This window comes from Lepidochelys olivacea, assembly GCF_965140295.1.
Source record: "Lepidochelys olivacea isolate rLepOli2 genome assembly, chromosome: 2".
In the NCBI taxonomy this organism is placed as follows: domain Eukaryota; kingdom Metazoa; phylum Chordata; order Testudines; family Cheloniidae; genus Lepidochelys; species Lepidochelys olivacea.
The window spans coordinates 248,771,237-248,786,873 of NC_140412.1; the positions used below are offsets into that span (position 1 = coordinate 248,771,237).

Here is a 15,637-nt window from a genome sequence, read left to right on the forward strand (position 1 = left end):
CCCCTACTACGTCATCCTCCAAATGTGTTCAGACTCACTGGCTGCTGTCTCGCCTTCTTTCTGTTCACGTTCTCCCTTCCCCCCCTTTTGTCTGTTTTCTGTGTTTTTTCGTGTTTCTCTTTACATTTTTTTTAAAAGTTTGTTCTTTCACATGTTTTTTGTGGACTCTTCTTCCCTACTGTTTCCCTTTGTCCAACATCTGGAAGCTGAAATCTCACTCTCATGCTGATGGGAGAGCTGCCATTGCTGCCACCGCATGGCTAAGCTGAGTGCCGCGAGAGCAGAGAAAGAAGCTCCGGAGGGTGGGCCTGGTGCCTGTATGTTAAGGCCACTATGGGAACTGGGAGGTAGAAGGTGGGTGGCTTTCAAGGAGCAACCTGCTGTGTGTGATATTGGCGGACACAGTAACTTGTTTGGATTGTGTCTTCATGTATCTAGGGAACACGTTGATTCATTCTTCTGTCCTATTTTCATCACTCCAACTATTGTAGCACCTGTTGCCCCTACCCTAGATTGGGAAATGCAGCACTAACGTAAAGCCTAACCAGCACCAGCCACTACAACAGAGACTTATTTTGGTTGATTTGTTTCCATTGCTCTTAAATTTCTTCCAGTTTCAATAAATTATAACAAATGCAGAAATTTGTATATGTAAAACTTGTAAATTTCTGATGTCAGTGTTTTTTATAGCCTCTCACATGCAACTAGCTGTAAAATGCCAGACCTTCCTTTCATGATTCAGAATTCCCATTATTCTGCTGAAACCCTATTAGGTAGAGCTCAGGGTGTGTACACTGCCTTCACGCCCTTGTGTCTTTAATAATTCTCCAGTCAGTTTTTTCCTAGGACAGTTAACTCTTCCAGTTCACTGGTCATTGGAGTCCTGAGCTATTACTCGTTACTAGCATATTTTCCCTCCAGAACTTTTTTGTGATCCATTTCCTCGTAAATGCTAGGGAAGAAATTCCAGGCAAGTAGGTCTGTTCTACATCAGCCATAAATGTGTCAGTTGGCCATCCAGCTTCCATGAAAGGCTAGAATCGGAGTATTATAATCCTATATTCTTGTGTTCATGTTTTGTTTCACAGTGTGTTTAACACATGTTTTGATGCACAGTTTCAAAATTGATTAACTGTAGCTTTCACTACATTATAAATTATTCCTAGGGAAGGGGACTGGACCTCTCACGTGTACGGACATGTGTCGTCGTGGCAGAAGAACGGCCCCGAATAGCTCTCACTCAGTCATTTTCAAAATTATTTAAAGACCTGGGTCTCCATCCGCGGGCTGTTAGCACATCATTTGGCTGTAGAGTTAACCTGGCTATATGTTTGCAGGTAAGACTTTCCATGCCTTAAATTTGTACAACTGCTAGTACTAAGAAAATGGTTATCAATGAGCAATTTTCTTGTCAAGCATGGGAGGTTTCATCATGTTTCATGTTGGTCGATTGCTTAGTTGTTCTTTAAGCATATTGAGCAAATCCATCTGTTACTTAATGTTCTCCTTTCGTATGCAAGTAATACACTTCTGCATTTGTCAATGAACCCTGTTCATCCTTCACAATACATTCATAGCATTTATTCTGCCCCAGATGTGCTGTAATTCAGTAACGTGTATCAGAATGATACAACTTGTACTCTCAATACTCTAAAACAAAACTAGTTGGAATTTATTCATGTAGTGCATATCCCTGCTTCCAAGTGCTTTCTTTATGTACTTTAAAACAAAGTAGCTTCCTGCTTTTTGTAGAATAGTTATTTACTTTAATCAGATAAATAATTTCTGCATGAAATATATAGGTCACACAGTGAAAAACTAATCTTTCTGACTCAGCTATCACCATATGAGGCATCTGTGTATTTCCAATTTGACCCATTCATAAGATGAGTCTCCAGGGAGAACCTGGGATTTATCTTGCATTCTCTGCTTCAGGCATTCAGCTTTGTTGATTAATAGGTTTAAAGGACAGAAAGGAACACTGTCATCATCTAGTCTGACTTCCTTTGTAACACAGATCTTAGATCTTCACCTGTTGATTCCTGCATCCAGCCCAATAACTTGTGCTTTAGTACATCCACATCTTTTTAGAAAGACACCCAATTTTGATTTAAAGCGTCCAAGTAATGCATAATTGCCGTACTCCTTAATAAAATGTTCTAGTATTTAATTATCCTTAGTGTTATGGCACAATTTTTCTATTTTATTTTTTATTTCCAGTTTGAACTTGTCTAGCTTCAAATTCAGCGATTGGATCTTGTTATGCTTTTGTAGGCTAGATTAAAGAGCCTTCTACTATCACATCTTCTCCACTTAAATATAAATAGATGAATGAAGAGATAAATAGATGGCGCTCCTTAAGTCTCCTGCTGTAAGGCATATTTTCCAATCCACCTCTCATTCTTATGGCTCTTCTCTGAATCCTTTCCATTTTTCAATATCCTTTCCAAGTCTGGATAACAGAACTGGACATGAGCAGCATCTCACCAGTGCCATATATATAGGTAATATAACCTCCTATTCCACTAGTTCAAGGATCACAGTAGGCCTTTTCAGAGCAGCATTGGGAGTTGGCTATCGACCATGTCCGTTAAGTCTTTTGCAGCCTTGAGTCCCCCATTCTGTAAGTATAACCCACATGCATCGAGCAAAGACTATTGTACCTTTTTAGCTCTTGTACCTACCAACTGTTCCACGTTGGGGATCTCTTCGTGGATAGTAGCAAAAGGCTTGCTCAAATATGGAAGCCAAAACCACATCTGAGCAGAAGTACTGCAAATAATGCACTTGCCTCCCTCTTCTCCTACTCATCATTTTTATAGCACTTTGTTTTACAAGCAAGGCCATCCAAAAACGCTTCACAAGTACAGGTGATCAGCCCAGCACAGACCACTGCTTCTGTGTCTTATCCCCAGCTTCACCCCTGGCCTGTTGCAGGGAACTGAATAATGAAGGCCTTCATCAAACCTTGGTCTAAAGTGACCTCACTACTGCAACATGCCAACAGAAAACAAATACAGGAGTTGAGCCACTTCTCTACCTCTCATGTAACCCAGAGCTAAATTAGATGGTGATTTTAATGATCACTATAGTCAACTGAGTAAGATAAAAAGTCATTATTTGTTCTGGAGATAGCCCTCTTCTAATTCAATATTCTCTAATTACTGTCATAAATAGTCTCCCAGCATATAAAAGTTCAAGCAAATCTCTTGCACTCCTAAAAGCAATATCTGAATCCTTTTAGAATGAATGTCCCTTCTGCTTAATACATGTAAGATCTTGGACTCATACTGAAGTCATGTTTAGAAATGCTTGTGTTAATGTTAGGTTTCAGAGTAACAGTCATGTTAGTCTGTATTCGCAAAAAGAAAAGGAGTACTTGTGGCACCTTAGAGACTAACCAATTTATTTGAGCATAAGCTTTTGTGAGCTACAGCTCACTTCATCGGATGCATACTGTGGAAAATACAAAAGATGTTTTTATACACACAGACCATGAAAAAATGGGTGTTTATCACTACAAAAGGTTTTCTCTCCCCCCACCCCACTCTCCTGCTGGTAATAGCTTATCTAAAGTGATCACTCTCCTTACAATGTGTATGATAATCAAGGTGGGCCATTTCCAGCACAAATCCAGGATTTAACAAGAAGGTCTGAGGAACGGGGGGGGGAGGAATAAACAAGGGGAAATAGGTTACTTTTTATAATGAATCAACCATTCCCAGTCTCTATTCAAGCCTAAGTTAATTGTATCTAATTTGCAAATTAATTCCAATTCAGTAGTCTCTCGCTGGAGTCTGTTTTCGAAGTTTTTTTGTTGAAGGATAGTCACTTTGAGATCAGAAATCGAGTGACCAGAGAGATTGAAGTGTTCTCCGACTGGTTTATGAATGTTATAATTCTTGACATCTGATTTGTGTCCATTTATTCTTTTACATAGAGACTGTCCAGTTTGCCCAATGTACATGGCAGAGGGGCATTGCTGGCACATGATGGCATATATCACATTGGTAGATGTGCAGGTGAATGAGTCTCTGATAGTATGGCTGATGTTATTACGCCCTGTGATGGTGTCCCCTGAATAGATATGTGGGCACAGTTGGCAACGGGCTTTGTTGCAAGGATAGGTTCCTGGGTTAGTGGTTCTGTTGTGTGGTATGTGGTTGCTGGTGAGTATTCACTTCAGGTTGAGGGGCTGTCTGTATGCAAGGGCTGGCCTATCTCCCAAGATTTGTGACAGTGTTGAGTCGTCCTTCAGAATAGGTTGTAGATCCTTGATAATGCGTTGGAGGGGTTTTAGTTGGGGGCTGAAGGTGACGGCTAGTGGCGTTCTGTTATTTTCTTTGTTAGGCCTGTCCTGTAGTAGGTGACTTCTGGAAACTCTTCTGGCTCCATCAATCTGTTTCTTCACTTCCGCAGGTGGGTATTGTAGTTGTAAGAATGCTTGATAGAGATTTTGTAGGTGTTTGTCTCTGTCTGAGGGGTTGGAGCAAATGCGGTTGTATCGCAGAGCTTGGCTGTAGACAATGGATCGTGTGGTGTGGTCAGGGTGAAAGCTGGAGGCATGTAGGTAGGAATAGCGGTCAGTAGGTTTCCGGTATAGGGTGGTGTTTATGTGACCATCGTACATTAGCACTGTAGTGTCCAGTAAGTGGATCTCTTGTGTGGACTGGACCAGGCTGAGGTTGATGGTGGGATGGAAATTGTTGAAATCATGGTGGAATTCAAGGGCTTCTTTTCTATGGGTCCAGATGATGACGATGTCATCAATATAGCGCAAGTAGAGTGGGGGCATTAGGGGACGAGAGCTGAGGAAGCATTGTTCGAAGTCAGCCATGAAAATGTTGGCGTACTGTGGGGCCATGCAGGTACCCATAGCAGTGCTGCTGATTTGAAGGTATACATTGTCGCCAAATGTAAAATAGTTATGGGTAAGGACAAAGTCACAAAGTTCAGCCACCAGGTTAGCCGTCACATTATCGGGGATAGTGTTCTTGACGGCTTGTAGTCCATCTTTGTGTGGAATGTTGGTGTAGAGGGCTTCTACATCCATAGTGGCCAGGATGGTGTTATCAGGAAGATCACCGATGGATTGTAGTTTCCTCAGGAAGTCAGTGGTGTCTCGAAGGTAGCTGGGAGTGCTGGTCGTGTAGGGCCTGAGGAGGGAGTCTACATAGCCAGACAATCCTGCTGTCAGGGTGCCAATGCCTGAGATGATGGGGTGTCCAGGATTTCCAGGTTTATGGATCTTGGGTAGGAGATAGAATGCCCCAGGTCGGGATTCCAGGGGTGTGTCTGTGCGGATTTGATCTTGTGCTTTTTCAGGGAGTTTCTTGAGCAAATGCTGTAGTTTCTTTTGGTAACTCTCAGTGGGATCAGAGGGTAATGGCTTGTAGAAAGTGGTGTTGGAGATCTGCCAAGCAGCCTCTTGTTCATATTCCGACCTATTCATGATGACAACAGCACCTCCTTTGTCAGCCTTTTTGATTATGATGTCAGAATTGCTTCTGAGGCTGTGGATGGCATTGTATTCTGCACAGCTGAGGTTGTGGGGCAAGTGATGCTGCTTTTCCACAATTTCAGCCCGTGCATGTCGGCGGAAGCACTCTATGTAGAAGTCCAGTCTGCTGTCTCAACCTTCAGGAGGAGTCCACCTAGAATCCTTCTTTTTGTAGTGTTGGTAGGGAGGTCTCTGTGGATTAGTATGTTGTTCAGAGGTGTGTTGGAAATATTCCTTGAGTCGGAGACGTCGAAAATAGGATTCTAGGTCACCACAGAACTGTATCATGTTACTCTTCCTCAGATGTTCTTGTTAAACCCTGTATTTGTGCTGGAAGCGGCCCACCTAGATTATCATACACATTGTAAGGAGAGTGATCACTTTAGATAAGCTATTACCAACAGGAGAGTGGGGTGGGGGGAGAGAGAACCTTTTGTAGTGATAAACACCCATTTTTTCATGGTCTGTGTGTATAAAAACATCTTTTGTATTTTCCACAGTATGCATCCGATGAAGTGAGCTGTAGCTCACGAAAGCTTATGCTCAAATAAATTGGTTAGTCTCTAAGGTGCCACTAGTACTCCTTTTCATTTCGTGTTAATGTTGTGAACTCAGACATCTACATGACCTATTTCACTTAATAAATATTGACTTAAGTTTCTCCTGTTGAACGAGTTCTGTACCCTTGTGGAGAAACTGTTTCTTGCTCTCTCTCGAGTACCTGTAGCTGTAAGGGAGATAGAAAAACCTAATAAAACAAGTAATCAAAATTTTCATTTAAAAAAGAACCCCCAAACTTCATCCTTGGAAACTCACATCAAAGAGATCCTCTGCCCGCTTTCTTTTGGAGAGCTGATAGTTAGTTCCATTTAGCAAATAGGTCTCAGTTTACCCTCTCACCGTGAATACATCCAAACTTTAAAAGCTGCATATCAGGGAAAATGCAGGTACTATAGATACCTACTGTGCAGGTAGATCCAGAACACTTGTTTCCCATAAAAAGTAACCGTTCTCCTAAGAATTCCCTGGTCAAGAAAACAAAGGAGAATCAGATGAATTAACCACTTAGTAACAACAGTCTGCTAGTTATGCTTCCTGCATCGCTTTTGACTTTGAAATGGCTGCAGGATTTCCTTTTGTGTGGGAGAAGGTTGGGGAGGGAGACATAGCTCAGGGAAATTATGGCATTGCTGTCATGACAGACTGCTCTAAGCATCCACTAAAACTTCTCAAGTACATGAGGTTAGTGGCCCTTCAATCCCTGAAGCTCCATCCCTGAGACTGTCTTTCAAAGCTTTGCTTGAATTCACTCCGTGCTCTGATGCATATGAGAAGAGGCCATGAAGGGCACTGTAGATAACAAGGACAAGCTTCCCTTTGTAAGCTGGGAGGCTTCACTTGCCACTAATGGAGATCTCCCTTTCAGGGTTGCACTAGTCCCCAGGCAGTTTGACATCATGCTGTTGGTGGCTGCCTCACCAACACCAAGGCACTTCAGTAAGACCATACTGGCACTAAAAGCAGCAAATGAGTTGGGAGAACACTGGCCAGTTCTATAGTTTAGACCTTCAGTCAACCTCAAAAATATTGTTGAACCTAATGTATATGGAAGCCCAGATTAACCCAGAGAAATGGCAGGCATATCCCATCACTTGAGAACCTGATCAATACTGAATTTTATTTGGGGTACTTTTTTTACTTGAGTATGTATGTATGTTGGCTTTCTGACTGAAACTCAGCCCTCGGGAGTTGTGTGAATGCACAAAATTATAGGCAGTTCTTGAGACGGGATCACCCCTCAAGTGAATATTTGTTAACGATTTTGACTGCAGATTTAATCTGTCTTCAGCACAAAATAAGAGGGACGCCCAGCCCATTAACATCCGGGAGAGAACAGATGTGGCTACTCAGGTTGGCAGAGATCTTTGGGTGTGCTTGAGTAGCTTAACAGCAGGCACCTCAATCCATAGGAGGAATTAGAAGTATGTATGTGATTTTTTTTTTAAAATAGCTTTGAGTGGAAAACTGCTTAAGTCGCTGTTTCGAAGTAGTCTAATGCCTGTAACATTGCCCTGTAAATCACTCTTATGGGCAGAATGGCTCTTAAAGCATTTAAGCAAGGAAGATGTGAAGTGTGTTTTGAAGTAATAGTGGAGCCATTATTTATAAAAGTAACTGCAAAATAGGCCTTTCAATAGAAAATGTAAAGATGCCAAAATCCTCTGGAATGCTTGGCTACAGCAGGGTTGCTTCCTTTAAAGCAGCTGGTACTGTTGACTGTCAAAGCCTGGATTCTGGGATAGATGGACTACTGTTCGGATTCAGTGTAGCAGTTCCTATGATTTGTAGTATACAGGTATCTTGACCTGAAGAGCATTCTGTTTCCTGGATGGCAGATTGAAGAGCAGAATGGGTCTTAACAATTTCTCAGCAATGTTCTTTAAGTTAGCATCTCTTCAGCATGTTCAGGAAGTGGTCCTTGTTTGCTGGGGTCTTAATACTGTGCTTCAAAAAAATACTTTTGTACATTTCTGAGCCAGTGGCATCTCCTTTGTGTTTATTCTTATAATTGGTGTAATCCTCCCTCCTACCCTGTAATCATTATATGAAAGAAGATGGAGGAATTATTGACATCTATCAATATATAGTCATTGAAACCTTACTTTCCATAAGGCTGGTTGTCAGGCCCATTTGAGGTTCCTCCTAAAATTTGCACCTATGTTATCTTTATCAAGAGGTCTTAGTGCTCACCATTTGCTCCTTCTCCAGAGAGAGGCCTATCCTGATTGTCTTCAGAGTGAGTTACCTTTTTATTTGACTTGGATTCAATCTCTTATTCTTCTCTTACTTTAATTCCATCAACAGATGATCCTATAGATTGATTATTCCAAAGGGTCTCATTAGAGGGTCTTCAGGGGCTGAGCATATCCTATGTTTATAATGCACAGTGTGTGTGCTTTTGCTAGAGGTCATTGACTGAATAACACCTGTATTCTGGAAGCAGTCTTCAGCAACAGGGCAATTCTGTTCTGTAAATAGTTCTAAGTTGTTCATCTAGTTATCTTGGAATTGCTAGTTTCTTTAATTTTTCCTCTTTTCAGACTAGTGACAAATGAAGGATACAAGCATTTTACCTAAAAAGTGCTCTGATTTTTTGAACAAGCTTCTTCTATTTTTTCCTTTAAAGTGAGGTGGTATGTAAAGAAGAAAAAACGAATTTTGGAGCATGTTTATCAATCTTATTTTATGAATATATACTTGGAAAAGGCAGGCATCCTAATAATCCCTTTGATACAAAACTGTTTTATACTACTAAACTAATGGTAATCTTAGTATTGCACCATATGGAATACTATGAGACTAATACACTGATGCTGAATTTATTCCTTGTGGCTAATTTTAGACAGAATTACCATATGTCACTAAGGGCAAGATTTGTAAAGGTGTTGAGGCACCTAAAGATACAGATAGGTATTTTTGAAAATCATAGGCACCTAAATGCCTTTGCAAATCCAGCACCTTATGACTAAAAGTTATATAGGTATTTGGCAAAGGTATTTCTGAGATAAGTAGATTGTATATAGCATATTTTACTTCTCATGTATAATATCCTTAGTATTCTCTAAAGAATTAGAAAAGTAGGGATGAGCTATTACCAAGGCAGAGGTGCTCCTCCAGAATTTTTAGCTTTGTAAGCTAGCTTTCATTTAAATACTTGGAATTTATTAAGTTTTTAGTGCAGGGAGAAGGAGTGGCACAAAAAGGCATTGAAGTTCAAATTACATTCATTCAAATTACAACTCCCATGCTTAATTATCCTTGAGATAAAATCTTTTTCCAAAGAGTCACTTTGTTATTAACCTCCACTGGAGAAGAAAATATCTTCAGCCACATTTGCTCCCTTGAAAGAAAATGGTCAAGTACATTTTTGTTGCACTATAATTAGAAAAGTTACTCAATGCTTCATGTAGCTTTTTTTAGTTGAGGAAAACTGTGTATTGATGCTTCACTCCAGTTAACACCAAAATATTAATTGCTTTGACTGAGAATTCTATTAGTAAAATTTTTTAGGAGGCAATGCTTGTTTGTGTCTTTTTCCTTAATAAAAGATCACACTTTTGAGGATCTCCTACACCAGGAATAATGTGGAGTTGCTTTTAGAGAACTAGAACTGCTCTGATAGAGGACTATTCAATTTTTATGTATATTTCTTCAAGTAGTAGTAAATTCTTGGCATGTATGATTTTGTACTTGCATATGTAGTACAAATCCTTCAGATAGTTTGCCAACTCTCAAGATTTTCTGGTGAGTCATGATATTCAGTGACTTCCTTAAATCTCAGTCTGCTGGAATTATGCTAGGCTCACTAATATAGACATAGCCTAAGTCAATATAGGAGGTTCTGTCAGCGTAGAAACACAGCCTCCCCGAATGACATTAGCTATGTCAACAGAAGCCCTCTTCTGTTGACATAGCTGTATCTACACTGAAAGGTTTGTCGTCATAGCTATGTTGGTCAGACGTGTGGTATTGTAATACCCCTAATCAACATAGCTTTGGCGGTATAACTTTTCAACATAGACCAAGCCTTACTTGAGATTCTCAGATATTCGTGAAAAAGTAAATTTTTACGCCTCATGGTTCCCGAGCATCCTGAAAATGTGTTACCCTAAAGGCGCCCACACCAGAAGGCAAATTAAAAGAACTCAACACTTATCTTTTGAAAATCTCATGATTTTTTTGTTGCCCAATTCATGACTTTTAAACACTTGTGGTTGGCAATATTGTACATACACAATTGTCCATGACCTCAATAGAAGTTAGGCACATGCGTCTCAGAGGGAAAGATTTATCCCTACACATGTGGGGGTTTTTTCTCCTTCTAAACATCAGACACAAGAAGGGATATGCTTGCTGGCTTTGTATGAACACTATTACAGAAGAATCTATAAAATATATCTCATTGTTTCTAATCAAGAGTTAAAGTTTCACACTAAGTGAATTTGTATACACGTGGTTAATGTTTCAGCTAGATCTCAACCCAGCCTCTAATTCTTTGGGCACAGTTGGTAGGTAGCACAGTCATCTACCAGATTTACATGCGTCCACAGAGTTAGAGGACAGTGTTGAAAATTAAATTCCAAATGTTGTGCATTGAGCTCATATTGAAAAACCTTATGAGGGCAGTTTAGGGTATTTTTAAAAGTCAACTCTGGAATTGGAGTGTTACATTTTTGCATTTGTGTATATGTTTGGTAATGGACTTACTGCTCTTAAGCTGGTCTCATGCTGAGTTGCAGTTTTATAGTATACGGTGAAACCTAGACATTATTATCTATATGGCTATTCTCAGGCAGCAGTGTAATATGCAAACATGTCCTATTTAAAAATGCTCCCTCTTCCCCTTCATTCAAAATATACCAATTTTTAGCCGTCGCCGTGACAATTTCCTCTAGGATAAGAAGTTGACAGCCTAGTTCTATTGGCACTAATATTGTTATTAAAGCAGTGCACCACAATCCAGTGCTCCTGGAACTGTCTGACTTCATTGAGCATAGGTCCAGTCCCATGCGGCCCTTCGGAGTTTAGGTTTTCCACGTGCCAGCACAGTCAGTGGTTGCTACATCACCAGAGTGTCTGAAGCAGCAGGCTTAGTAACAGAGGGATAATCGTCGCTGTATTTGTTATTGTTCCTTCACTGTACTGTTGAATCTTGATGTTGAACTATTTGCTTTTTATTAGTATTGACTTTTACTGCTTCACACCCTGCATTCCAGGGTTTGTGGCCCAAGAATGAAGGAGTTTTGTAGTACCGAGTTACATAATTAGCTTTGAACATATAGAAATCAGACTATACAAGAAGCCTTGATTTTATTCTACCCTATGAGCAGGTTAATCTGGGTGAAAAATGTGTAAGTATTCTTTTTTCCCCCTTTGCCAACTAATTTTGCCCCAAAAAACCAAAATCCAGATACTTACTGCTTTTAGGGGGGGAAAGTAATCACTAACAACCTTTATTTGTTAGAGTAATGGCAAACTTGTAGCCCCTGTTTCAATTTATGTGCATTTAAAATAGCGAGTCTATTATATTTACTTACACTTTCACATGAAAGATAGCGTGCTTAACATAAATTGTCTACTAACATTGTCTGTAGTGTCCTAAAATCACTTAAGTCTGTTTGTCTAAGGTTAACAGTCTGTTGCTGTCTCTTCTGTTGCTCTACTAAAATATCGACACCTCATTTTTTACTTTTTTTTAAAACCTTTAATGGTAAAATAGTTAATTTGTAAGATTCCTGTATTTGACATTGTTTTTCTTTTTATTTTACTCCCCGCTTTTTGCATTTCCTCTCTTTTTTTTTTTTCCTCTCCCACCCTTCATTCCCATATGTCGTTATTATTTTTGTCTTGTGTTACTTTCTTTCCTTCTCTCCTTCATCCCTGCTATTCCTGCTGCTATAGCCTCACAGGCTGGGGAAGCTGGCCGAGCAGGTAGGGGATTTTCACGTTCCCTAAATACCCACCTATCAGCTTCCAACAGTGGGACAGACTAGAAATTGAGTCTGGAGATTTGAGGATTATCAGATTCTTTGTGTGTGATTATGAACAAGTCCAGTACAGTTCTGGCTGGATGCAGGCTTCATGAAAAGTTAGCTGGCTATAGTAATTATTTCATTCACACTGAAAATAACTATTGCCATGATGGTTGTCTTTAATTTTCTAACTAACTTGTTTCCATTATTTTACAAATTGGTTACATTCAATTTTTTTTAAAAATTAAGGGTAACAGTTTTTTTAGGTTTTTTTCCACATTCATCCTTACTTGAACTAAGCTCTCCACTCAGCACTAGTCTGTTACACTGCTGAGTTTATTAGTAGACGGCAAATCACATCTTTGATGGCTAGATAGGATGTTGTATCTTGTATTTTGTATCATTACAAGCTAAAGAGGCTAACATGCATGTGCAGTGCTGTTTCTCTTTGACTCTTTTGGTGGTGGGTTACTGATCAGTGTCTGTATTGTAAAGATTAATTCTTAGTAACGTCTTTTCCCTTTTTCGGTATGGAAATTGTTTACCTGTAGAACATCATCACATTTTTCAGTGCTGAACAAATTGTGGAACTACCAGTAAGCATTTCAGTAGAAATGTAAAATAGCAAATTGGTTTTAATTCTCTTAGCTCTAAATATGTCCATTTCTAAGAATTATATTGTGTTATATATCTTAAAGTGGCTAGAAGACATTGTGGTTCGATGGTCTGTGATATTCCTTGAAAACCTAAGTAACTGATACAAGGGTTCCTGTAACTATTATTTGGTGTTCAAAACATTAAGCTGCTTAGAACAGAATTTCCAAAATTCCATTGTTCTAGCTTTCCACCTGGCTGTGGAGTGGAGTATGTAGCAAAGAAAAGATCACTCGATATAGGAAATTCAGATTATACATGGTGATGAGTTTAAGCACTTGGATAAGGGAAAAATCATTGCAGAGTACAAAACCACTGTAAAAACAGTCTGCTGTTACCAGAGTGACTGAATATTATGACACCAAATGGGCAGTAAAAATACAAAGTGGAAAGCTGATAAGGAACAGAATAATTGCTTATATATCTTCAATCCATATCAGTTCATGTCATGTGTTCTGCCTTTTAATATCTTTAGCTTTAAATATATGCTCTGTTGCATGTGTGGAAGATTCTTTGCAAATCATGTTTCACATTCCTGACCACGTGCTTTTACCATTAAACTGTGTCTCCGCAGCAATTTCAGCATTCCTTTATATGAAAAAACATTTAATATATTTTTGTATGTATCAATGTGCTGAATAGTCAACCTTTTGGAAGCAAAAAAGCTTATGTTGACATTTAATTAGTACAATCATTTGAAGTTCTCACAAGCCGCAAGGCAACAGTTATCCTAGGGTAGGTATATTTGGAGGTTATTATATTGCGATTGTTATAATAGTATAATTATCATATAATACATAAGATATTATAATCAAGTTTTAGTTTGGTTTTATTTGTACCTTAAATAAATATTATTTGATTAGCCTAACTAAAAGACTATTTTTTCCATTCCTAAACCATAAAGTTACTTTGACAGTTATTCCAGTTAGAATATGTTGCATTTCATATCATTATAAATTCATATAAATGAAATTCTAACTAGAATATGTTACATTTTACAGGGAACATCCGGACCAGATCCGACCACTGTGTATGTTGATATGAGGGCACTGAGACATGACAGGTATGAACCCCATCTTTCTTGGTTTCACAATATGCAGATTGGACCGATTTGCAAGTGCATAGCAGGAACAGTATTACAATACAGTTGTCAAGCTGTGAAAGTGGTAGTAACCCTCAGATTCTTACTGATTTCCACCAGCCACCTAAAATAGAAATGACTGAATTAACAAAACGCTGGTATAATCGCAGGTGTTCGAGATACTGTGGACAGCATGTTGACACACTTAATGCTGTATGCTTCTCTACTTCTTTCGTTTTGTTCAAGGTCACACTGGCAATCCAACCCTTTCTAATAGGGGTGCTGCTTTTTTTTTGTTTCACTCCCATCGGGCTTGATTCACTTTACATCAGGCCATTTTAACCGAGCTGAGGGTTTGCTAGCTAGTTGGATAACAATTTATTGTATGAACTTTAATACTTTTACTCAGCTCAGTGGTACGAGATGAACCTTTATACTAGTATTACTGCATCTGCATGAAGGATTGTCCCATTTTAATTACATCTGTTTCTAAACCAATACAGTTAAAGGACAAAAACTGCATGTAAACCAGACCTAAATCTTTTGCCCTAATGTCCAGTTTCTCTTGACTGCTAGCAGGTTCCCTCCTTTGCCAGGCTAACTCTTACTAGTCTATCTGGTTGTATACCTCTCTATGCTGGAGTCTGTAGCTTAGCTCTGCCACTGACTTGCTATGTAACCTTAAACAAGTCATTTAACCATTTAGCTGTAAAATGAAGATAACAATTAGCTATTTCACATGGGTGTTCTGAGAAATAGTTAATGTTTGTAAAGCTCTTTGAATGTATAAATCACTAGTTGCACCGGTACAAATCTTTTTCCTGGAGGAGGTCTAAGAGTGCTGTCTCCCTATCTTGTTCACTGTATTACATTAGTCAAAACATTAATTCCAACTGGCAGTTTCAAATCAGGTTAAATTACTGATTAGGCAATTTATAGTGGCTTCCTTCTACAGTAACTTCTAACTAAGTCTTCTCTGTGTCTGCTAAGCAATTTTTTTACTTTTGTTTCAAAAAAATTTCACTTACTGTTGAGATTTAGCAGCTGTAGACTCACCCCTAGGAAACATAAAAGCTTTCCCCGCAGAGGTGGTTGGAAATTCATTTGAAATATTATGTTGGGGTAAAGGGGAAAATAGGAGGACTTTTTATTGTGGAAGCTTTTTTTTTTTCCCACTTTTCCAACTTGAAATCAATTTTTTTTTGGAGGAAAGCAGATACTTTTTGTGACTATTTCTTTTTGTTGAAAATCTAATTTCCCATCAAAAGTTGAAATAGAAAATTTTGGACCAGCTTTATTCACCAGTTCTGCTTCTGGGAAAAAAGTGTATTTGGGAACAAACCCAGCTAGTCTTTTCTTTCATTGTGGTAGTAGAGAGCTCTCTCCCTAGGACTGGGTAAGAACACCATCCATCTTTCACATATACTCTCTGAGAATACTCTGAGGTTGCAGTCCTCAGTAACCTAATGAATCACAAAATGATTATGCATTAGCACATGTAGCCGGGTTGTCGGGACATTAAATAGTTCTTTGGCAGTGCAGGGTACGCAACAGTGCCCAGCTGCCTCTCTACCCAAACAAGTCTTATTAATTCAATGCTGCTCTTCTGAGACACAGCACTACATATGACAATACTGATGCCTAATCAGATTCAAGTGAAACTACAGTATTCAGAATTCATCCACAGAGTATACAGCAATTGTAATCTTGCAATTTTTTTGTGAAGCAATTAATTCTGTGCAATATGTGCATAACACGCACGAAAGTAGACCTACTGAGAAGCTAATTTCTTTTTCCTAATCTAAATCAATGGGAGGTGGTACAGTTCTGTACTTAGGAACAAAGACATTGCCTCACTTCTTAACCTCT

The 15,637-nt window shown here is 39.1% G+C and overlaps 1 protein-coding gene across 6 annotated transcripts in view; it reads left to right on the plus strand.

The window, feature by feature from the left end:
* The window catches only part of DIP2C (disco interacting protein 2 homolog C), a 485,782-nt gene that overhangs the window by 417,450 nt on the left and 52,695 nt on the right, over window positions 1–15,637 (plus strand). For 4 of the 6 annotated variants that reach the window (XM_084620447.1, XM_084620450.1, XM_084620448.1 and 1 more), the window contains 3 exons: window positions 1,167–1,337; window positions 11,963–11,992; window positions 13,689–13,750. In XM_084620447.1, the coding sequence (XP_084476573.1) occupies window positions 1,167–1,337; window positions 11,963–11,992; window positions 13,689–13,750 (263 nt within the window). The remainder of the gene's footprint in view (window positions 1–1,166; window positions 1,338–11,962; window positions 11,993–13,688; window positions 13,751–15,637) is intronic. The other 2 variants (XM_084620449.1, XM_084620452.1) reach the window with 1 other exon arrangement.